We start from the raw sequence: 22,944 nt of genomic DNA, 5'->3' as shown, positions 1-22,944 counted from the left end.
GTCAGAGAGTTATTTAGTTATTCAGTGGGTCAGAGAGTTATTCAGTAGGTCAGAGAGTTATTTAGTTATTCAGTGGGTCAGAGAGTTATTTAGTTATTCAGTGGGTCAGAGAGTTATTTAGTTATTCAGTGGGTCAGAGAGTTATTTAGTTATTCAGTGGGTCAGAGAGTTATTCAGTAGGTCAGAGAGTTATTTAGTTATTCAGTGGGTCAGAGAGTTATTCAGTGGGTCAGAGAGTTATTTAGTTATTCAGTAGGTCAGAGAGTTATTTAGTTATTCAGTAGGTCAGAGAGTTATTTAGTTATTCAGTGGGTCAGAGAGTTATTTAGTTATTCAGTAGGTCAGAGAGTTATTTAGTTATTCAGAGGGTCAGAGAGTTATTTAGTTATTCAATAGGTCAGAGAGTTATTTAGTTATTCAGTGGGTCAGAGGGTTATTTAGTTATTCAGTGGGTCAGAGAGTTATTTAGTTATTCAGTAGTTCAGAGAGTTATTTAGTTATTCAGTGGGTCAGAGAGTTATTCAGTGGGTCAGAGAGTTATTTAGTTATTTCAGTTATTTGGTTATTCAGTGGGTCAGAGTTATTTAGTTATTCAGTGGGTCAGAGAGTTATTTAGTTATTCAGTGGGTCAGAGAGTTATTTTAGTTATTTAGTTATTCAGTGGGTCAGAGAGTTATTTAGTTATTCAGTGGGTCAGAGAGTTATTTAGTTATTCAGTAGGTCAGAGAGTTATTTAGTTATTCAGTGGGTCAGAGAGTTATTTAGTTATTCAGTGGGTCAGAGAGTTATTTAGTTATTCAGTGGGTCAGAGAGTTATTTAGTTATTCAGTAGGTCAGAGAGTTATTTAGTTATTCAGTGGGTCAGAGAGTTATTTAGTTATTCAGTGGGTCAGAGAGTTATTTAGTTATTCAGTGGGTCAGAGAGTTATTTAGTTATTCAGTAGGTCAGAGAGTTATTCAGTAGGTCAGAGAGTTATTTAGTTATTCAGTAGGTCAGAGAGTTATTCAGTGTGTCAGAGAGTTATTTAGTTATTCAGTGGGTCAGAGAGTTATTTAGTTATTCAGTGGGTCAGAGAGTTATTCAGTAGGTCAGAGAGTTATTTAGTTATTCAGTGGGTCAGAGAGTTATTTAGTTATTCAGTGGGTCAGAGAGTTATTTAGTTATTCAGTGGGTCAGAGAGTTATTTAGTTATTCAGTGGGTCAGATAGTTATTTAGTTAGTCAGAGAGTTATTTAGTTATTCAGTAGGTCAGAGTTATTTAGTTATTCAGTGGGTCAGAGAGTTATTTAGTTATTCAGTGGGTCAGAGAGTTATTTAGTTATTCAGTGGGTCAGAGAGTTATTTAGTTATTCAGTGGGTCAGAGAGTTATTTAGTTATTCAGTGGGTCAGAGAGTTATTTAGTTATTCAGTGGGTCAGAGAGTTATTTAGTTATTCAGTGGGTCAGAGAGTTATTTAGTTATTCAGTGGGTCAGAGAGTTATTTAGTTATTCAGTGGGTCAGAGAGTTATTTAGTTATTTGTGTGTGTGTGTGTGTGTGTGTGTGTGTGTGTGTGTGTGTGTGTGTTATTCACATGATCATCTTGATCATCTCAGACAGTAACATGCGTGGCGTGAATGTGAATATACACATCATCATGGAACATATTTTCTCGAGGGGCGAAACAGGACAGACAAGCCTCCATCATGTTCTTTACTATTGTAAATGATTTGGTAACCCCAAGATTTCTTGCATGAGCGCTTATTTAATAAGAGGCATGCTGGCGGTCTCTCTCTCTGTGTGAGAAAGGCAAGCTCTTCCTGAGTCTAAGACCTGGCACAATGAAAATGCCTTGAATTGGAATGCTTTACAGATCACAGCCAAATCTGAATTTCCAGCAGGGAAAATCTTTTCATGGCGAATTAAGTCATGGCGGTGGAGAAAAAATTGTAATGAAGAAAGGTATGTATAGATCCCAAACAGTTCTCTCCCTCCCTAGGCTGGGCACAAAGCAGAGACACCACAGAGTTCTCCCTCCCTAGACTGGGCACACAGCAGAGACACCACAGAGTTCTCCCTCCCTAGGCTGGGCACACAGCAGAGACACCACAGAGTTCTCCCTCCCTAGGCTGGGCACACAGCAGAGACACCACAGAGTTCTCCCTCCCTAGGCTGGGCACACAGCAGACACACCACAGAGTTCTCCCTCCCTAGGCTGGGTACACAGCAGAGACACCACAGAGTTCTTCCTCCCTAGGCTGGGCACACAGCAGAGACACCACAGAGTTCTCCCTCCCTAGGCTGGGCACACAGCAGAGACACCACAGAGTTCTCCCTCCCTAGGCTGGGCACACAGCAGAGACACCACAGAGTTCTCCCTCCCTAGGCTGGGCACACAGCAGAGACACCACAGAGTTCTCCCTCCCTAGGCTGGGTACACAGCAGAGACACCACAGAGTTCTCCCTCCCTAGGCTGGGCACACAGCAGAGACACCACAGAGTTCTCCCTCCCTAGGCTGGGCACACAGCAGAGACACCACAGAGTTCTCCCTCCCTAGGCTGGGCACACAGCAGAGACACCACAGAGTTCTCCCTCCCTAGGCTGGGCACACAGCAGAGACACCACAGAGTTCTCCCTCCCTAGGCTGGGTACACAGCAGAGACACCACAGAGTTCTCCCTCCCTAGGCTGGGTACACAGCAGAGACACCACAGAGTTCTCCCTCTCCCTCCCTAGGCTGGGCACACAACAGAGACACCACAGAGTTCTCCCTCCCTAGGCTGGGCACACAGCAGAGACACCACAGAGTTCTCCCTCCCTAGGCTGGGCACACAGCAGAGACACCACAGAGTTCTCCCTCCCTAGGCTGGGTACACAGCAGAGACACCACAGAGTTCTCCCTCCCTAGGCTGGGTACACAGCAGAGACACCACAGAGTTCTCCCTCCCTAGGCTGGGCACACAGCAGAGACACCACAGAGTTCTCCCTCCCTAGGCTGGGCACACAGCAGAGACACCACAGAGTTCTCCCTCCCTAGGCTGGGTACACAGCAGAGACAGGTACAAAAGTATCTATAACCACAGTAAAACAAGTCCTATATCGACATAACCTGAAAGGCAGCTCAGCAAGGCTACAAAACCGGCATTAAAAAGCCAGACTACGGTTTGCATCTGCACATGGGAACAAAGATCATACTTTTTAGAGAAATGTCCTCTGGTCTGATGAAACAAAAATATAACTTTTGGCCATAATGACCATTGTTATGTTTGGAGGGGAAAGGGGGAGGCTTGCAAGCCGAAGAACACCATCCCAACCGTGAAGCACGGGGGTGGCAGCATCATGTTGTGGGGGTGCTTTGCTGCAGGAGGGACTGGTGCACTTCACAAAATAGATGGCAGCATGAGGATGGAAAACTATGTGGATATATTGAAGCAACATCTCAAGACATCAGTCAGGAAGTTAAAGCTTGTTCGCAAATGGGTCTTCCAAATGGACAATGACCCCGAGCATACTTCCAAAGTTGTTTCAAAATGGCTTATTAAGGACAACAAAGTCAAGGTATTGGAGTGGCCATCACAAAGCCCTGACCTCAATCCCATAGAAAATGTGTGGGCAGAACTGAAAAGGCGTGTGTGCGAGCAAGGAGGCCTACAAACCTGACTCAGTTACACCAGCTCTGTCAGGAGGAATGGACCAAAATTCACCCACCTTATTGTGGGAAACCTAAACAATTTAAAGGCAACGCTACCAAATACTAATTGAATGTATGTAAACTTCTGACCCACTGGGAATGTGATGAAAAAAATAAAAGCTGAAATAAATAATTATCTCTACTATTATTCTGACATTTCACATTCTTAAAATAAAGTGGTGATCCTAACTGACCTAAGACAGGGAATTTTTACTAGGATTAAATGTTAGGAATTGTAAAACAATGAATGTATTTGGCTAAGGTGTATGTAAACTAAACTTCCCACTACTACTGTAGGTGCTTATCAAATCAAATCAAATCAAATGTATTTATATAGCCCTTCGTACATCAGCTGATATCTCAAAGTGCTGTACAGAAACCCAGCCTAAAACCCCAAACAGCAAGCAATGCAGGTGTAAAAGCACGGTGGCTAGGAAAAACTCCCTAGAAAGGCCAAAACCTAGGAAGAAACCTAGAGAGGAACCAGGCTATGTGGGGTGGCCAGTCCTCTTCTGGCTGTGCCGGGTGGAGATTATAACAGAACATGGCCAAGATGTTCAAATGTTCATAAATGACCAACATGGTCGAATAATAATAAGGCAGAACAGTTGAAACTGGAGCAGCAGCACGGCCAGGTGGACTGGGGACAGCAAGGAGTCATCATGTCAGGTAGTCCTGGGGCACGGTCCTAGGGCTCAGGGCTTATGAGTGTCCAAACCTACTGATATGAAACTGTACAGCTTGGGGTACGAGTGGAAAGAGCTAATGGAATTTGATGTATATCATTTACTTGGTACTTTTACTGAAATATGACAATGTCTACTTCTTCCACCACTGCTGTTGTTAGTATCTTCTTTCCCTCTGCTGCTCAGCAGCCTGTTGTTAGTATCTTCTTTCCCTCTGCTGCTCAGCAGCCTGTTGTTAGTATCTTCTTTCCCTCTGCTGCTCAGCAGCCTGTTGTTAGTATCTTCTTTCCCTCTGCTGCTCAGCAGCCTGTTGTTAGTATCTTCTTTCCCTCTGCTGCTCAGCAGCCTGTTGTTAGTATCTTCTTTCCCTCTGCTTATGCACTTAGTTATTGACCTTGTATTTTCTGTTGAGGCCTGGCCTCTCCAGTGTTTGAGTTGTCTTATAATGGGGGGGGTGTGTCTTGGCTGTGATCCGAACGTTGTGTATTAGTTGTGTGTTGTGATCTCAGTAGTGAACCTCACTGTGCTGTTTTGGCCCAGGCTTCTCACCCCAGCGTTGTTGGTGTGTGTGTGTGTGTGTGTGTGCTGTTCTGTTCTGTCCTAGACCAGGCTAGTCGGCCCAGTGTTGTTGGTGTGTGTGCTGTTCTGATCTGTCCTAGACCAGGCTAGTCAGCCCAGTGTTGTTGGTGTGTGTGTGCTATTCTCGTCTGTCCTAGACCAGGCTAGTCGGCCCAGCGTTGTTGGTGTGTGTGCTGTTCTGATCTGTCCTAGACCAGGCTAGTCGGCCCAGTGTTGTTGGTGTGTGTGCTGTTCTGATCTGTCCTAGACCAGGCTAGTCGGCCCAGTGTTGTTGGTGTGTGTGTGCTATTCTGGTGTGCTGTTCTGATCTGTCCTAGACCAGGCTAGTCGGCCCAGTGTTGTTGGTGTGTGTGTGCTATTCTGGTCTGTCCTAGACCAGGCTAGTCGGCCCAGTGTTGTTGGTGTGTGTGTGCTATTCTGGTCTGTCCTAGACCAGGCTTGTCAACCCAGTGTTGTTGGTGTGTGTGCTGTTCTGATCTGTCCTAGACCAGGCTAGTCGGCCCAGTGTTGTTGGTGTGTGTGCTGTTCTGATCTGTCCTAGACCAGGCTAGTCGGCCCAGCATTATTGGTGTTTCTGTGTGTGTGTTCTGTTGTGTCCTAGACCAGGCTAGTCGGCCCAGTGTTGTTGGTGAGTGTGTGTGTGTGTGTGTGTGTGCTGTTCTGGTCTGTCCTAGACCAGGCTAGTTGGCCCAGTGTTATTGGTGTGTGTGTGTGTGTGTGTGCTGTTCTGTTCTGTCCTAGACCAGGCTAGTCGACCCAGCATTATTGGTGTGTGTGTGTGTGTTCTGTTCTGTCCTAGATCAGGCTAGTCGGCCCAGCGTTGTTGGTGTGTGTGTGTGTGTGTATGTGTGTGTTCTGTTCTGTCCTAGACCAGGCTAGTCGGCCCACCCTTTCCTAGGGAGCCGTGCTTCAACCTCCTACCTCCCATCTCCCACAAGGCAGCCTGCTCTCTTTTGTTCAATAACAATTCATGCAATAGTTTGCCATTTCCACCCCTATTGTAATTATATTTTCAAGTGGGATTTGTTGGTGAATGTAAAAAACACAACATGGTTTTAGTTATGTTTAGTTATGTTTTGGTGCTTGGCATTCTGAGTCCCTGGGGTGCTGTAGTGTTCATTTATCCTCAGCTGACTTCTGAATAAACAAGTGTTCTCTCTATTTTATAAAGCACCAAGTACTGTGTCATAGAGGGAGAGGAAGGGATAGAAAAGAGAGAGAGAGGTAGGTAGGGAGAGTAAGGGGGTGAGAAATGGAGAGAGTGAGAGAGAGCAAGGGAGAGGGATAGGTAGGTAGGTAGAGAGAGAGAGGGGGTGAGAGAGAGAGAGGGGGTGAAAGAGAGAGAGAGGGATAGGTAGTTAGGGAGAGAGAGAGAGGGGTTGAAAGAGAGCGAGGGAGAGGGATAGGTAGGTAGGGAGAGAGAGAGAGGGGGTGAGAGAGAGAGAGAGGGGGTGAAAGAGAGAGAGGGATAGGTAGTTAGGGAGAGAGAGAGAGCGGGTGAAAGAGAGCGAGGGAGAGGGATAGGTAGGTAGAGGAGAGAGAGAGAGAGGGGGTGAGAGAGAGAGAGGGATAGGTAGTAGGGAGAGAGAGAGAGAGAGAGAGAGGGGGTGAAAGAGAGCGAGGGAGAGGGGTAGGTAGGGAGAGAGAGAGAGAGGGGGTGAGAGAGAGAGGGATAGGTAGTTAGGGAGAGAGAGAGAGGGGGTGAGAGAGAGAGGGGGGTGAAAGAGAGAGGGGGTGAAGAGAGAGAGAGAGAGGGGGTGAGAGAGAGAGAGGGGTAGAGAGAAGAGAGAGAGAAGGGGTGAGAGAGAGAGGGGGTGAAAGAGAGAGAGGGATAGGGGGTAGGTAGAGAGAGAGAGAGAGAGAGAGGGGTGAGAGAGAGAGAGGGGGTGAAAGAGAGAGAGGGATAGGTAGGTAGGGAGAGAGAGAGAGGGGAGAGAGAGAGAGAGAGAGAGAGAGGGGGTGAAAGAGAGAGAGGGATAGGTAGTTAGGGAGAGTGAGAGAGGGGGTGAAAGAGAGAGAGGGATAGGTAGTTAGGGAGAGAGAGAGAGGGGGTGAAAGAGAGCGAGGGAGAGGGATAGGTAGGTAGGGAGAGAGAGAGAGGGGGAGAGAGAGAGAGAGGGGGTGAAGAGAGAGAGGGATAGGTAGTTAGGGAGAGAGAGAGGGGTGAAAGAGAGAGAGAGAGAGGAGAGAGAGAGAGGGGGTGAAAGAGAGTGAGGGAGAGGGATAGGGTAGGTAGGGAGAGAGAGAGAGAGGGGGAGAGAGAGAGAGGGGGTGTGAGAGAGAGAGAGAGGGAGAGAGAGAGAGGGGGTGAAAGAGAGCGAGGGAGAGGGATAGGTAGGTAGGGAGAGAGGAGAGAGGGGAGAGAGAGGAGAGGGAAGAAAGAGAGAGAGAGGGATAGGTAGTTAGGGAGAGAGAGAGAGGGATAGGTAGTTAGGGAGAGAGAGAGGGAGAGAGAGGGAGTAGAGGGAGGGAGAGGGAGGGAGGGAAAGAGGGGAGAGAGGGATAGGGTAGTTAGGGAGAGAGGAGAGGGAGGGATAGGTAGGGAGGGAGGGGAGAGGGAGGAGAGAGAGAGGGAGAGAGGTAGGTAGGAGAGAGAGGGATATGAGGTAGAGAGAGAGAGGGAGAGAGGGAGAGAGAGAGGATAGGAGGGAGAGAGAGAGAGAGAGGGAGAGGATAGGTAGGAGAGGGAGAGGGAGGGATAGGGGAGAGGAGAGAGAGGGAGGGAGAGAGAGGGGAGGTAGGAGAGGAGAGGGAGGTAGGAGAGGGAGAGGGATAGGTAGGTAGGGAGAGGGATAGGTAGGTAGGAGGGAGATGGAGAGGTAGGGAGGGAGATGGGGTAGGTAGGGGAGAGGGATAGGAGGGAGGGATAGGTAGGTAGGGAGGGAGAGGGATAGGTAGGTAGGGAGGAGATGGATAGGTAGGTAGGGAGAGGGATAGGTAGGTAGGAGGAGAGGGATAGGTAGGTAGGGAGAGGGATATGTAGGTAGGGAGGGAGAGGGATAGGTAGGTAGGGAGGGAGAGGGATAGGTAGGTAGGGAGGGAGGGAGGGAGGTAGGTAGGGGAGAGGGGGATGAGGTAGGTAGGTAGGGAGGAGAGGGGGTAGGGGAGGGGGGGGATAGGTAGGTAGGGAGGGAGAGGGATAGGTAGGTAGGAGGGAGGGATGGGTAGGTAGGGAGGGAGAGGGATAGGTAGGTAGGGAGGGAGAGGGATAGGTAGGTAGGTAGGGTAGGTAGGTAGGTAGGTAGGTAGGGAGGGAGAGGGATAGGTAGGTAGGGAGGGAGAGGGATAGGTAGGTAGGGAGGGAGATGGATGGGTAGGTAGGGAGGGAGAGGGATAGGTAGGTAGGGAGGGAGAGGGATGGGTAGGTAGGGAGGGAGAGGGATAGGTAGGTAGGTAGGGAGGGAGAGGGATATAGGGGTAGGGATAGGTAGGAGGGATGGATAGGTAGGTAGGGGGAGGGAGGGATAGGTAGGGGTAGGGAGGGAGAGGGGAGGTAGGGAGGGGATAGGTAGGTAGGGTAGGGAGGAGAGGGATAGGTAGGTAGGGAGGGAGAGGGATAGGTAGGTAGGTAGGGAGGGAGAGGGATATGTAGGTAGGGAGGGAGAGGGATAGGTAGGTAGGGAGGGAGGGAGAGGGATATGTAGGTAGGGAGGGAGAGGGATAGGTAGGTAGGAGGAGGAGAGGGATAGGTAGGGAGGGAGGGATAGGTAGGTAGGATAGGGTAGGTAGGTAGGAGGGAGGAGGAGGGGATGGATATGTAGGTAGGGAGGGAGAGGGATAGGTAGGTAGGGGTAGGTAGGGAGGGAGGGGGAGGGAGAGGGTAGGTAGGGAGGGGAGAGGGATAGGTAGGTAGGTAGGGAGGGAGAGGGATAGTAGGTAGGTAGGGAGGGAGAGCTGGTAGGGAGAGGTGGTAGGAGGTAAATCCTCTAGTTTGCTGGGTTTTAGGGAGGGAGAGGGATTAGGCAGGGAGGAGAGGGAGCATGGTGTTTCAGGTAGGGAGGGAGAGGGATCTCTCTCTCACACAGCATTCTGGGATGTTGGATCATGGATGGGTCAGGGTATACCTCTCTCTAGGGAGGGAGAGGGTAGTAGGTAGGGAGGAGAGGGATAGGTAGGTAGGTAGGGATATGTAGGTAGGGAGGGAGAGGGATAGGTAGGTTTTAGGAGGTAGGTAGGTAGGTATATTTACAATGGCTGGCATGGGAGGTAGGGAGGAGAGGGACAGGAGGTAGGTGGAGAGGGACAAGGATAGGAAGGAGGGAGAGAGGTGGAGAGAGGTAGGGGAGGGAGAAGGACAGAGGTAGGCAGGAGGGAGGGAGAGGTAGGTAGGGAGGGAGATGGAAGGACAGGGAGGAGGCAGGAGAGACCAGGAGAAAGATAGAGGTGGAGAGACCAGGAGGAGGAGAGACCAGGAGAGAGAGGTGGAGAGACCAGGAGAGGGATAGACCAGGAGAAAGACAGGAGGGAGGGAGGGATAGGTAGGTAGGGAGGGAGGGATATGTAGGTAGGAGGGAGGAGAGGGAGAGGTAGGTAGGAGGGAGAGGGAGGTAGGTAGGTAGGAGGAGAGGGAGGTGGAGGGAGAGGGATATGGGAAAGGGAGAGAGGTGGAGAGGGACCAGGAGAGGGAAAGACAGGGAGGGTGGAGAGATAGGAGAAGGGACAGGGATAGGTAGGAGGAGGGAGACCAGGAGAAAGACAGAGATGGGTAGAGAGACTAGTTTGCTGGGATAGCACTCCGAGCATGTGTTTCAGGTAGGCTCTCTTCTCTCTCACACAGATTCTGGGAGGGATAGATATAGGGAGGGAGAGGTGGATTTACAAGGCCATGGGAGAAAGACAGAGGTGGAGAGACAAGGAGAAAGACAGAGAGGTGGAGAGACCAGGAGAAAGACAGAGAGGTGGAGAAAGACCAGGAGAAAGACAGAGAGGTGGAGAGACCAGGAGAAAGACAGAGGTGGGTGGAGAAAGACCAGGAGAAAGACAGAGAGGTGGAGAGACCAGGAGAAAGACCAGGAGAAGGACAGACAGAGAGGTGGAGAGACCAGGGATAGACAGAGGTGGAGAGGAGGAGAAAGACAGAGAGGTGGAGAGACAAGGAGAAAGACTAGGAGAAGGACAGAGAGGTGGGGAGACCAGGAGAAAGACAGAGAGGTAGAGAGACCAGGTAAGAAAGACAGAGAGGTGGAGAGACCAGGGAGAGGTGGAGAGACCAGGAGAAAGACAGAGAGGTGGAGAGACCAGGAGAAAAACAGAGGTGGAGAGACAAGGAGAAGGACAGAGAGGTGGAGAGACCAGGAGAAGGACAGAGAGGTGGAGAGACCAGGAGAAAGACAGAGAGGTGGAGAGACCAGGAGAAAGACAGAGAGGTGGAGAGACCAGGAGAAAGACAGAGAGGTGGAGAGACCAGGAGAAAGACAGAGAGGTGGAGAGACCAGGAGAAAGACAGAGAGGTGGAGAGACCAGGAGAAAGACAGAGAGGTGGAGAGACCAGGAGAAAGACAGAGAGGTGGAGAGACCAGGAGAAAGACAGAGAGGTGGAGAGACCAGGAGAAAGACAGAGAGGTGGAGAGACCAGGAGAAAGACAGAGAGGTAGAGAGACCAGGAGAAAGACAGAGAGGTGGAGAGACCAGGAGAAAGACAGAGAGGTGGAGAGACCAGGAGAAAGACAGAGAGGTGGAGAGACCAGGAGAAAGACAGAGAGGTGGAGAGACCAGGAGAAAGACAGAGAGGTGGAGAGACAAGGAGAAAGACTAGGAGAAGGACAGAGAGGTGGGGAGACCAGGAGAAAGACAGAGAGGTAGAGAGACCAGAAGAAAGACAGAGAGGTGGAGAGACCAGGAGAAAGACAGAGGTGGAGAGACCAGGAGAAAGACAGAGAGGTGGAGAGACCAGGAGAAAGACAGAGAGGTGGAGAGACCAGGAGAAAGACAGAGAGGTGGAGAGACCAGGAGAAAGACAGAGAGGTGGAGAGACCAGGAGAAAGACAGAGAGGTGGAGAGACCAGGAGAAAGACAGAGAGGTGGAGAGACCAGGAGAAAGACAGAGAGGTGGAGAGACCAGGAGAAAGACCAGGAGAAAGACAGAGAGGTGGAGAGACCAGGAGAAAGACAGAGAGGTGGAGAGACCAGGAGAAAGACAGAGAGGTGGAGAGACCAGGAGAAAGACAGAGAGGTGGAGAGACCAGGAGAAAGACAGAGAGGTGGAGAGACCAGGAGAAAGACAGAGGTGGAGAGACCAGGAGAAAGACAGAGAGGTGGAGAGACCAGGAGAGAGACCAGGAGAAAGACAGAGAGGTGGAGAGACCAGGAGAAAGACAGAGAGGTGGAGAGACCAGGAGAAAGACAGAGAGGTGGAGAGACCAGGAGAAAGACAGAGAGGTGGAGAGACCAGGAGAAAGACAGAGAGGTGGAGAGACCAGGAGAAAGACAGAGAGGTGGAGAGACCAGGAGAAAGACAGAGAGGTGGAGAGACCAGGAGAAAGACAGAGAGGTGGGGAGACCAGGAGAAAGACAGAGAGGTGGAGAGACCAGGAGAAAGAATAAAACGATCTGTGAATTCATAGTACTGAGAACATAGAAGGTTCCATAATAGAACATAGAAGGTTCCATAATAGAACATGTCTGATGATCATTTGCTGACTGAACTTTAGAATTCAGTTCTTTAACAGTATTTCGTCTGCACTCTGTTGCAGCCCTGTGTTTTGCAGTTTTGCATATTTTATTTGCAATATTATTCTGTAATCGCTCACTTGCTTCATACTTTTTTCTCTGTATGGTAACATATAGAAAAATATCCCAATTGAAAATAGTGGTTTATTTTACTGTCTTTTTTTACTCCGTTGAATAGCTCTGCTGCCTCTAATTTAACATCTAAATGAGCTAATTATCTATACTAACAACATCTAGAATTAAATATCTACAGTACCAACATCTATATTTTAAATATCTACAGTAACAACATCTAGATTTAAATATCTACAGTAACGACATCTAGCATTAAACATCTACATTACCAACATCTAGATTTTAAATATATACAGTAACAACATCTAGATTTTAAATAACTATGGTAACAACATCTATAATGACATATCTACAGTAACAACATATAGAATTAAATATCTACAGTAACATCATATAGAATTAAATATCTACAGTAACAACATCTAGAATTAAATATCTACAGTAACAACATCTAGAATTAAATATCTACAGTAACAACATCTAGAATTAAATATCTACAGTAACAACATATAGATTTAAATATATACATTACCAACATATATAATTAAATATCTACAGTAACAACATCTAGAATTAAATATCTACAGTAACAACATCTAGAATTAAATATCTACAGTAACAACATCTAGATTTAAATATCTACATTACCAACATCTAGATTTTAAATATATTCAGTATCAACATCTGGAATTAAATATCTACAGTACCAAGATCTAGGTTTAAATATCTACAGTAACAACATCTAGATTTAAATATATACAGTAACAACATCTATAATTAAATATCTACAGTAACAACATCTATAATTAAATATCTACAGTAACAACATCTATAATGAAATATCTACAGTAACAACATCTGGAATTAAATATCTACAGTAACAACATATAGAATTAAATATCTACAGTAACATCATATAGAATTAAATATCTACAGTAACAACATATAGATTTAAATATCTACAGTAACAACATCTAGAATTAAATATCTACAGTAACAACATATAGAATTAAATATCTACAGTAACAACATATGGAATTAAATATCTACAGTAACAACATCTGGAATTAAATATCTACAGTAACAACATCTATAATTAAATATCTACAGTAACAACATCTGGAATTAAATATCTACAGTAACAACATATGGAATTAAATATCTACAGTAACAACATATGCAATTAAATATCTACAGTAACAACATCTAGAATTAAATATCTACAGTAACAACATCTAGAATTAAATATCTACAGTAACAACATCTGGAATTAAATATCTACAGTAACAACATATACAATTAATTATCTACAGTAACAACATCTAGAATTAAATATCTACAGTAACAACATATATAATTAAATATCTACAGTAACAACATATATAATTAATTATCTACAGTAACAACATCTAGAATTAAATATCTACAGTAACAACATCTAGAATTAAATATTTACAGTAACAACATCTGGAATTAAATATCTACAGTAACATCTAGAATTAAATATCTACAGTAACAACATCTGGATTTCATAAACCAAAGGAACATCCCACAGACAGAGATACACAGATACGTGTGAGGACGATCCCACAGACAGAGATACACAGATACGTGTGAGGACGATCCCACAGACAGAGATACACAGGTACGAGGACGATCACATGTAAACAACACACACCGTCTGATGACACACTATGGTTCCTTTTTCCTTTCTGTGTGTGTGCGTGTGTGTGTGTGTGTGTGTAGGGCTAATGTTGCTTTTCGGAGGCACAGGGAGATAAGAGGGGACATCTGTTTTGGGTTTTATTGTATACTGGGTCTTCTCGCCATGGGGACGGTTTCTGTGTGTGAGTGTGTGTGTGACTGTGTGTGACTGTGTGTGTGTGTGTGACTGTGTGTGTGATGTGTGTGTGTGTGTGTGTGTGTGCGTGCGTGTGTGTGTGCGTAGGAAACAAGTGGTGGAGACAGGAGGATAAAGGTGTGTGTTCCGCAGCACATGCACACACACACTGTGTTCACACACACACACCTCCTGTCTGACACACCACACACTTGCACACACACACACTGTACAGCAGGACACAGCTGACACACACACACACACTCACACACACACACACACACACACACACACACACACACACACACACACACACACACACATTCACACATACAGGTATAAAACATGTGAGTCTCCTGGGTAGCTCTCTACATCTCTGTCTCTCGTCATCTCCCACTTAGTTCACTCTGGTTTGGAAGGCAGAGAAGTACGAGGTGTTTTATCACATCTGTTGCATAGTTGGACTACGACATCTCTCTCTGTGGTAATATGCTACTTCTTATTTGTTTTCTTCTCTCTCTCTCTCTCTCGTTCTCTCTGGGGTCTGGTGTACTAGGATGACATCACTTGTAGGCTCTGGTTTGGTTCTTGGGTTGTAGCTGTCTTGTATTTTGTTTCAGCAACATGTAGGCAGTGATGGCCTATAATGGGCAAACTAAAATAGTATGTATGCCGTGTAGACTGTCCTGTAGACTGTCCTGTCGACTGGCATATGGACTGCCCTGTAGACTGGCATATAGACTGTCCTGTAGACTGTCCTGGCATAGACTGTCCTGTAGACTGCCCCGTAGACTGTCCTGTAGACTGGCATATAGATTGTCCTGGAGACTGTCCTATAGACAATCCTGTAGACTGCCATATAGACAGTCCTGTAGACTGCCCCGTAGACTGTCCTGTAGACTGGCATATAGATTGTCTTGGAGACTGTCCTATAGACAATCCTGTAGACTGGCATATAGCCTGTCCTGTAGACTGGCATATAGACAGTCCTGTAGACTGCCCCGTAGACTGTCCTGTAGACTGGCATATAGATTGTCCTGGAGACTGTCCTATAGACAATCCTGTAGACTGGCATATAGCCTGTCCTGTAGACTGGCATATAGACTGTCCTGTAGACTGGCATATAGACTGTCCTGTAGACTGGCATATAGACTGTCCTGTAGACTGGCATATAGACTGTCCTATAGACAATCCTGTAGACTGGCATATAGACTGTCCTGTAGACTGTCCTGTAGACTGGCATATAGACTGTCCTGTAGACTGTCCTGTAGACTGGCATATGGACTGTCCTGTAGACTGGCATATGGACTGTCCTGTAGACTGTCCTGTAGACTGGCATATAGACTGTCCTGTAGACTGGCATATAGACTGTCCTGTAGACTGTCCTGTAGACTGGAATATAGACTGTCCTGTAGATTGTCCTGTAGACTGGCATATATACAGTCCTGTAGACTGGCATGTAGACTGGCATATAGACTGTTCCATTACATTTACATTTACATTTAAGTCATTTAGCAGACGCTCTTATCCAGAGCGACTTACAACTGGCATGTAGACTGGCATTCAGACTGACATCATTACATTTACATTTAAGTCATTTAGCAGACTCTTATCCAGTAGACTGTCCTGTAGATTGTGCATTCACCTTATGACATCATTAGACTGGGATATAGACTGTCCTGTAGACTGTCCTGTAGACTGGCATATAGACTGTCCTGTAGACTGGCATATAGACAGTCCTGGAGACTGGCATATAGACTGTCCTGTAGACTGTCATATAGACAGTCCTGTAGACTGTGTGTACAGTAGTAGAGTGTCCTGTAGACTTAGAGACTTCTAGACTACCCTGTAGACTGACTGTCCTCTCCTCCTCTCATCTCGTAGACTTCCTGGAACAGAGAACACGATGACACAGCATCCACGCGCTCCGGAGGCACACCTGGTCCGTCAAGCGGGGGACACACATCACACAGCGGGGACAACAGCAGCGAACAGGGTAAGACACACATCACACAGCGGGGACAACAGCAGAGAACAGGGTAAGACACACGGGACAACAGCAGAGAACAGGGTAAGACACACGGGACAACAGGGTAAGACACACGGGACAACAGCAGAGAACAGGGTAAGACACACGGGACAACAGCAGAGAACAGGGTAAGACACACGGGACAACAGGGTAAGACACACGGGACAACAGGGTAAGACACATGGGACAACAGGGTAAGACACACGGGACACGGGACAACAGGGTAAGACACACGGGACAACAGGGTAAGACACACGGGACAACAGGGTAAGACACATGGGACAACAGGGTAAGGCACACGGGACAACAGGGTAAGACACACGGGACAACAGGGTAAGACACACGGGACAACAGGGTAAGACACACGGGACAACAGCAGAGAACAGGGTAAGGTACACGGGACAACAGGGTAAGACACACGGGACACGGGACAACAGGGTAAGACACACGGGACAACAGGGTAAGACACACGGGACACGGGACAACAGGGTAAGACACACGGGACAACAGGGTAAGACACACGGGACAACAGGGTAAGACACACGGGACAACAGGGTAAGACACACGGGACAACAGGGTAAGACACACGGGACAACAGGGTAAGACACAGCGGGGACACAGCGGGGACAACAGGGTAAGACACACGGGACAACAGGGTAAGACACAGCGGGGACAACAGCAGAGAACAGGGTAAGACACACGGGACGCTCTTTTGCAGATTTCTACAAACTCCACAGTGACGGCTGAATAGCTACATTTTGTTAGCTTTATTAATAGTATGTGGAATGGACAGTGTATGTGCAGTCTGTACACAATGCACTATGGGTAGTATTCTGTCATATGAATGGATTACATGCAAGTCATCAATGGACAAAACTGGGACACATGCTGAAGTAGAAGTGATACTTGGTTGATTGGTTGATTGATTAATTGATTGGTTGGTTGATTGATTGGTTGATTGGGTGATTGGTTGGTTGATTAATTGATTGGTTGATTGGTTGATTAATTGATTGGTTGGTTGATTGATTGTTTGATTGGGTGATTGGTTGGTTGATTAATTGATTGGTTGATTGGTTGGTTGATTGATGATTGGTTGATTGATTGGTTGATTGATTGATTGGTTGATTGGTTGGTTGGTTGATTGATTGGTTGATTAATTGATTGGTTGATTGATTGGTTGATTTGTTGATGGGTTGATTAATTGATTGGTTGATTGGTTGGTTGATTAATTGATTGGTTAATTGATTGGTTGATTGGGTGATTGGTTGGTTGATTAATTGATTGGTTGATTGATTGTTGATTGATTGGTTGATTGGTTGGTTGATTGAATGCTTGATTGGTTGGTTGATTAATTGATTGGTTTATTGGTTGGTTGATTAATTGATTGGTTGATTGGGTGATCGGTTGGTTGATTAATTGATTGGTTGATTGGTTGATTGATTGGTTGATTGATTGGTTGATTGATTGGTTGATTGAATGGTTGATTGATTGGTTGATTGATTGGTTGATTGGTTGATTGATTGATTGATTGATTGGTTGATTGATTGGTTGATTGGTTGATTGATTGAATGCTTGATTGGTTGGTTGATTAATTGATTGGTTTATTGGTTGGTTGATTAATTGATTGGTTGATTGGGTGATCGGTTGGTTGATTAATTGATTGGTTGATTGGTTGATTGGTTGGATTCATGCAGAGCTTGACAAAGAAAGGGGGAATCCTCACCTCATCCACCAGCATTGTGTAGCACTCAACCACTAACATATAATAGGCTAGTGAGTAGTGGATGTGCAGTCTGAGTATAAAATCCTACCAGTAGTATTCTGTAATGTGGATATATTACATACAAGTCATCAGTTGGAACATCAGTTGGAACAAGTTGGAGCCATATTGTAGATGAGTACTAATAACACTAATAATGCCAATGCTAATAATGCTAATACTAATCATGCTAATGCTAATAATAATAATGCTAATAATAAAGAAATGTTAATAATAATGCTAATAATAATACTACTAATATATAATTGGGGTAGTAGTATGTCTGTGACTGGCCGAGATTTGCCTTGAATCCACTTGAATCAACTCAGGCAATAGGTGGTATCTTACTGGTGGAGTGGGTCTGGTGAGGTGAGGGAGGGAGAGAGAGAGAGAGAAGGTCTGGTGAGGTGGGAGAGAGAGGAGGAGGTCTGGTGGGGTGAGAGAGAGAGAGAGAGGAGGAGGTCTGGTGGGGTGAGAGAGAGAGAGGGGGAGAGGAGGAGGTCTGGTGGGGTGAGGGTGGGAGAGAGAGAGAGAGAGAAGGTCTGGTGGGGTGAGAGAGAGAGAGAGAGAGAGAGAGAGGAGGTCTGGTGGGGTGAGAGAGAGAGAGAGAGCGAGAAGGTCTGGTGGGGTGAGGGTGGGAGAGAGAGAGAGAGAGAGAGAGAAGGTCTGGTGAGGTGAGGGTGGAGAGAGAGAGAGAAGGTCTGGTGGGGTGAGAGAGAGAGAGAGAGAGGAGGTCTGGTGGGGGTGAGAGAGAGAGAGAGAGAGGAGGTCTGGTGGGGTGAGGGTGGAGAGAGAGAGAGAGAGAGAAGGTCTGGTGGGGTGAGGGTGGGGGAGAGAGAGAGAGAAGGTCTGGTGGGGTGGGAGAGAGAGAGAGAAGGTCTGGTGGGGTGAGAGAGAGAGAGAGAAGGTCTGGTGGGGTGAGGGTGGGAGAGAGAGGTCTGGTGGGGTGAGGGTGGGGAGAGAGAGAGGGGGTCTGGTGGGGTGGGAGAGAGAGAGAAGGTCTGGTGGGGTGGGGAGAGAGAGGGGTCTGGTGGGGTGAGAGAGAGAGAGAAGGTCTGGTGGGGTGGGAGAGAGAGAAGTTCTGGTGGGGTGGGAGAGAGAGGAGGAGGTCTGGTGGGGTGGGTCTGGTGAGGTGAGGGTGGGAGAGAGAGAGAAGGTCTGGTGGGGTGAGAGAGAGAGAGAGAGAGAGAGAAGGTCTGGTGGGGTGGGAGAGAGAGGAGGAGGTCTGGTGGGGTGAGAGAGAGAGGAGGAGGTCTGGTGGGGGGAGAGAGAGAGAGAGGAGGAGGTCTGGTGGGGTGGGAGAGAGAGGAGGAGGTCTGGTGAGGTGAGGGTGGGAGAGAGAGAGAGAGAAGGTCTGGTGGGGTGGGAGAGAGAGAGAGAGAGAGAGGAGGTCTGGTGGAGAGAGAGAGAGAGAGAGAGAGAGATAGAGAAGGTCTGGTGGGGTGGGAGAGAGAGAGAGAAGGTCTGGGGTGAGAGAGAGAGAGAGAGAGAGAGAGAGAGAGAGAGAGAGAGAGAGAGAGAGAGAGAGAGAGAGAGAGAGAGAGAGAGAGAGAGAGAGAGAGAGAGAGAGAGAGAGAGAGAGAGAGAGAGAGAAGGTCTGGTGGGGTGAGGGTGGGAGAGAGAGGTCTGGTGGGGTGAGGGTGGGAGAGAGAGAGAGAGAAGGTCTGGTGGGGTGAGGGTGGGAGAGAGAGAGAGGAGGTCTGGTGGGGTGGGGAGAGAGAGAGAGAGGAGGTCTGGTGGGGTGGGAGAGAGAGAGAAGGTCTGGTGGGGTGGGAGAGAGAGAGAAGGTCTGGTGGGGTGGGAGAGAGAGGAGGAGGTCTGGTGGGGTGGGTCTGGTGAGGTGAGGGTGGGAGAGAGAGAGAAGGTCTGGTGGGGTGAGAGAGAGAGAGGGAGAAGGTCTGGTGGGGTGGGAGAGAGAGGAGGAGGTCTGGTGGGGTGAGAGAGAGAGAGAGGAGGTCTGGTGGGGTGAGAGAGAGAGAGAGAGGAGGAGGTCTGGTGGGGTGGGAGAGAGAGGAGGAGGTCTGGTGAGGTGAGGGTGGGAGAGAGAGAGAGAGAAGGTCTGGTGGGGTGGGAGAGAGAGAGAGAGAGAGGAGGTCTGGTGGGGGGGAGAGAGAGAGAGGAGGAGGTCTGGTGGGGTGAGAGAGAGAGAGAGGAGGAGGTCTGGTGGGGTGAGGGAGAGAGAGGAGGAGGTCTGGTGGGGTGAGAGAGAGAGAGAGAGAGAGAGGAGGAGGTCTGGTGGGGTGAGGGAGAGAGAGAGAGAGGAGGAGGTCTGGTGGGGTGAGGGGAGAGAGAGAGGAGGAGGTCTGGTGGGGTGAGAGAGAGAGGAGGAGGTCTGGTGGGGTGAGGGAGAGAGATAGAGAGGAGGAGGTCTGGTGGGGTGAGGGGAGAGATAGAGAGGAGGAGGTCTGGTGGGGTGAGGGAGAGAGATAGAGAGGAGGAGGTCTGGTGGGGTGAGGGAGAGAGAGGAGGAGGTCTGGTGGGGTGAGAGAGAGAGAGAGGAGGAGGTCTGGTGGGGTGAGAGAGAGAGGAAGAGGTCTGGTGGGGTGAGAGAGAGAGAGAGAGAGGAGGAGGTCTGGTGGGGTGAGAGAGAGAGAGAGAGAGGAGGAGGTCTGGTGGGGTGAGAGAGAGAGAGAGGAGGAGGTCTGGTGGGGTGAGGGAGAGAGAGAGGAGGAGGTCTGGTGGGGTGAGGGAGAGAGAGAGGAGGAGGTCTGGTGGGGTGAGGGAGAGAGAGAGGAGGAGGTCTGGTGGGGTGAGAGAGAGAGGAGGAGGTCTGGTGGGGTGAGAGAGGAGGAGGAGGTCTGGTGGGGTGAGGGAGAGAGAGAGGAGGAGGTCTGGTGGGGTGAGAGAGAGAGATTAGGTGGTTTCTGCAAAAAAGCAACTTCATGTATTATTGAGGACTATGATGTTGAGACTAGCAGTTTGAGTCTGTGTGCTCCTGTGTGTGAGGGTTGTTTGCAGACTAGCAGTTTGAGTCTGTGTGCTCCTGTGTGTGAGGGTTGTTTGCAGACTAGCAGTTTGAGTGTGTGTGCTCCTGTGTGTGAGGGTTGTTTGCAGAGCCAGTGCCCAGCAGGCAGAGAGAGGCAGGGTAGAGCAAGCTGGGTGATGGAACAGAGAGAGGTAGAGCTGGGTGATGGAACAGAGAGAGGTAGAGTAGAGCTGGGTGATGAACAGAGAGAGAGGTAGAGTAGAGCTGGGTGATGGAACAGAGAGAGGTAGAGTAGAGCTGGGTGATGAACAGAGAGAAGGAGCACTTTACCTTCCACACCGCTGAGCAGCAGTCTATAGTAGCAGGAGAGAGAGACAAATAGAGCTCACTCTTTTTCTATGTTTGGGAGAGGAGGGAGAGGAGAGAGAGGAAGGAGAGGAGGGAGAAGTATAGGAAAAGAGAGGAAGGAGAGGAGGGAGAGGAGAGAGAGGAGGGAGAGGATGGAGAAGTATAGGAAAGGAGAGGAGGGAGAGGAGGGAGATGTATAGGAAAAGAGAGGAAGGAGAGGAGGGAGAGGAGAGAGAGGAAGGAGAGGAGGGAGAAGTTAGGAAAAGAGAGGAGGGAGAGAGAGAGAGGAGGGAGGAGGGAGAGGAGGGAGAAGTATAGGAAAAGAGAGGAAGGAGAGGAGGGAGAGGAGAGAGAAGGGGGAGAGGAGGGAGAAGTATAGGAAAAGAGAGGAAGATGAAGAGGTGAAAAAGAAGGGGAGGAGTGTAAGAACGACGAGAAGGAAGATGAGGGAGGAGAAGGATCAGGAGAGAGAGAGAATGAATGAAGATGAGGAAGAGATAGAGGATGATGTCGAGAGAGTGAGAGCAAGAGAGAGAGAGAAAGACAGTGGGGGGAGATAGAAAGAGAGAGTATGAATGGATAGAGAGAGACATTAGGAATGGATAAAGAAAGAAAGAGAGTTGGAATGGATAAAGGGAGAGAAAGAGAGAGAGAGAGAGTAGGAATGGATAAAGAGAGAGAGAGAGACAGAGAGAAGGACTGGATAGAGAGAGAGAGAGAGAGAGAGAGAGAGAGAGAGAGAGAGAGAGAGAGAGAGAGAGAGAGAGAGAGAGACTGGATAAAGAGAGAGAGAGAGAGAGAGAGAGAGAGTAGGACTGGATAAAGAGAGAGAGATGGCGTGGTGTGTGACTACCCCCTTCTTTTCTGTGATGACTAATGGTCTGGGCGGCCAAGCGCGATCTGATTGGTGGCTCTAATGAGCACATTCTGTGCTCCAGCTTCTCTGACCCTTGACCTTTATTGACCAAACTGACACTTCATTTTTCACATACTTCCAATTATAGGACCGGCTCCTAATATTGGGCACTCCTCCTCTTCTTCTCTTCTTCTCTTTCTCTGTATCTCTCTCTTTTTCTCGACTTCATCCACTCTCTCTCTCTCTCTCTCTCTCTCTCTCTCTCTCTCTCTCTCTCTCTGTGTTTCTCTCTGTCTCTCTGTCTCTCTCTGTCTCTCTCTGTCTCTCTCTCTCTCTGTCTCTCTGTCTGTCTCTGTCTCTCTCTCTGTCTCTGTCTCTGTCTCTGTCTCTCTGTCTCTCTGTCTCTGTCTCTCTCTCTCTCTCTTTATCTCTTTCCCCCCTGTAGGATTTTGCTTGTTTTGTTGTTCATCAGAGGATAAAATAGGAGTGAGATAAAAATAGTTTGTGTGTGTGTGTGTTTATGTGTGTGAGATAGAGGGAGAGGGTATGTGTGTATCTATTCATTGTGGACGATGACACAAATGTAAATGCCGGTGGTAGTTTATAATCCCAATAAGTTTATTATGATATTTTCTGTGAAAAGCACCCTGCTCCCACTCACTCTGTTACTCTCAGCTATATGTTTCCTTTCCTTACCTTTCTCTCTCTCTTGCTTTCATCCTCTCATTTCTCCTCCCCCTGCTCCCTTCCTTTCTTGTCTTCCACCCACCCAGTCTCTCTCTCTCTCTTTATCAAATTCTCTCTCCCTCTCCTGCCTGCCTCTTTCTCTCTCTCCCAGTCCCTCTCTCTCCTCCTCTTTCTCTCTCTCCCAGTCCCTCTCTCTCCTCCTCTTTCTCTCTCTCCCGATCCCTCTCTCTCCTCCTCCTTCTCTCTCTCCTGGTTGCTCTCTCCTCCTCTTTCTCTCTCTCCTGATCCCTCTCTCTCCTCCTCCTTCTCTCTCTCCTGGTTGCTCTCTCCTCCTCTTTCTCTCTCTCCCAGTCCCTCTCTCTCCTCCTCCTTCTCTCTCTCCTGGTTGCTCTCTCCTCCTCTTTCTCTCTCTCCCGATCCCTCTCTCTCCTCCTCTTTCTCTCTCTCCCGGTCCCTCTCTCTCCTCCTCTTCCTCTCTCTCCTGATCCCTCTGTCTCCCCCTCTTCCTCTCTCCCCCTCTTCCTCTCTCTCCTCCTGTCTGTCTCAGATTGCTTCCTCACTGACCTTTCTATATGGGCGCTGCTCTTCCACTTGCTTTCACCCCTAATATAACACAGCCAGTCTCTCAGTCTCCCCTCACTGCCTCCCCTCCGCCTGCCTGCACAGCTAATAAACACTGCTATCCCTTCTCTCTCTCTCTCTCTCTCTCTCTCTCTCTCTCTCTCTGTCTCTCGCTCTCTCTCTTTCCCTCTTTCTGTCTCTCTGTCTCTCTCTCTCTTTGTCTCTCTGTCTCTCTCTCTCTCTGTCTCTCTCTCTGTC

General features: G+C 48.2%; 1 protein-coding gene across 2 annotated transcripts in view; it reads left to right on the top strand.

Annotated features, from left to right (window-relative positions):
• LOC115117144 (homeobox protein Meis1) overlaps window positions 1-22,944 on the top strand; it is a 213,816-nt gene that overhangs the window by 23,518 nt on the left and 167,354 nt on the right. For both annotated transcript variants that reach the window (XM_065023006.1, XM_065023005.1), the window contains exon 7: window positions 15,405-15,516. In XM_065023006.1, coding sequence (XP_064879078.1) covers window positions 15,405-15,516 — 112 coding nt within the window. The remainder of the gene's footprint in view (window positions 1-15,404; window positions 15,517-22,944) is intronic.

Source organism: Oncorhynchus nerka, linkage group LG10, assembly GCF_034236695.1.
Source record: "Oncorhynchus nerka isolate Pitt River linkage group LG10, Oner_Uvic_2.0, whole genome shotgun sequence".
NCBI classification, from domain to species: domain Eukaryota; kingdom Metazoa; phylum Chordata; class Actinopteri; order Salmoniformes; family Salmonidae; genus Oncorhynchus; species Oncorhynchus nerka.
The sequence above is the reverse complement of the archived record's forward strand: the minus strand, read 5'-3'. Positions and strand labels throughout refer to the sequence as shown.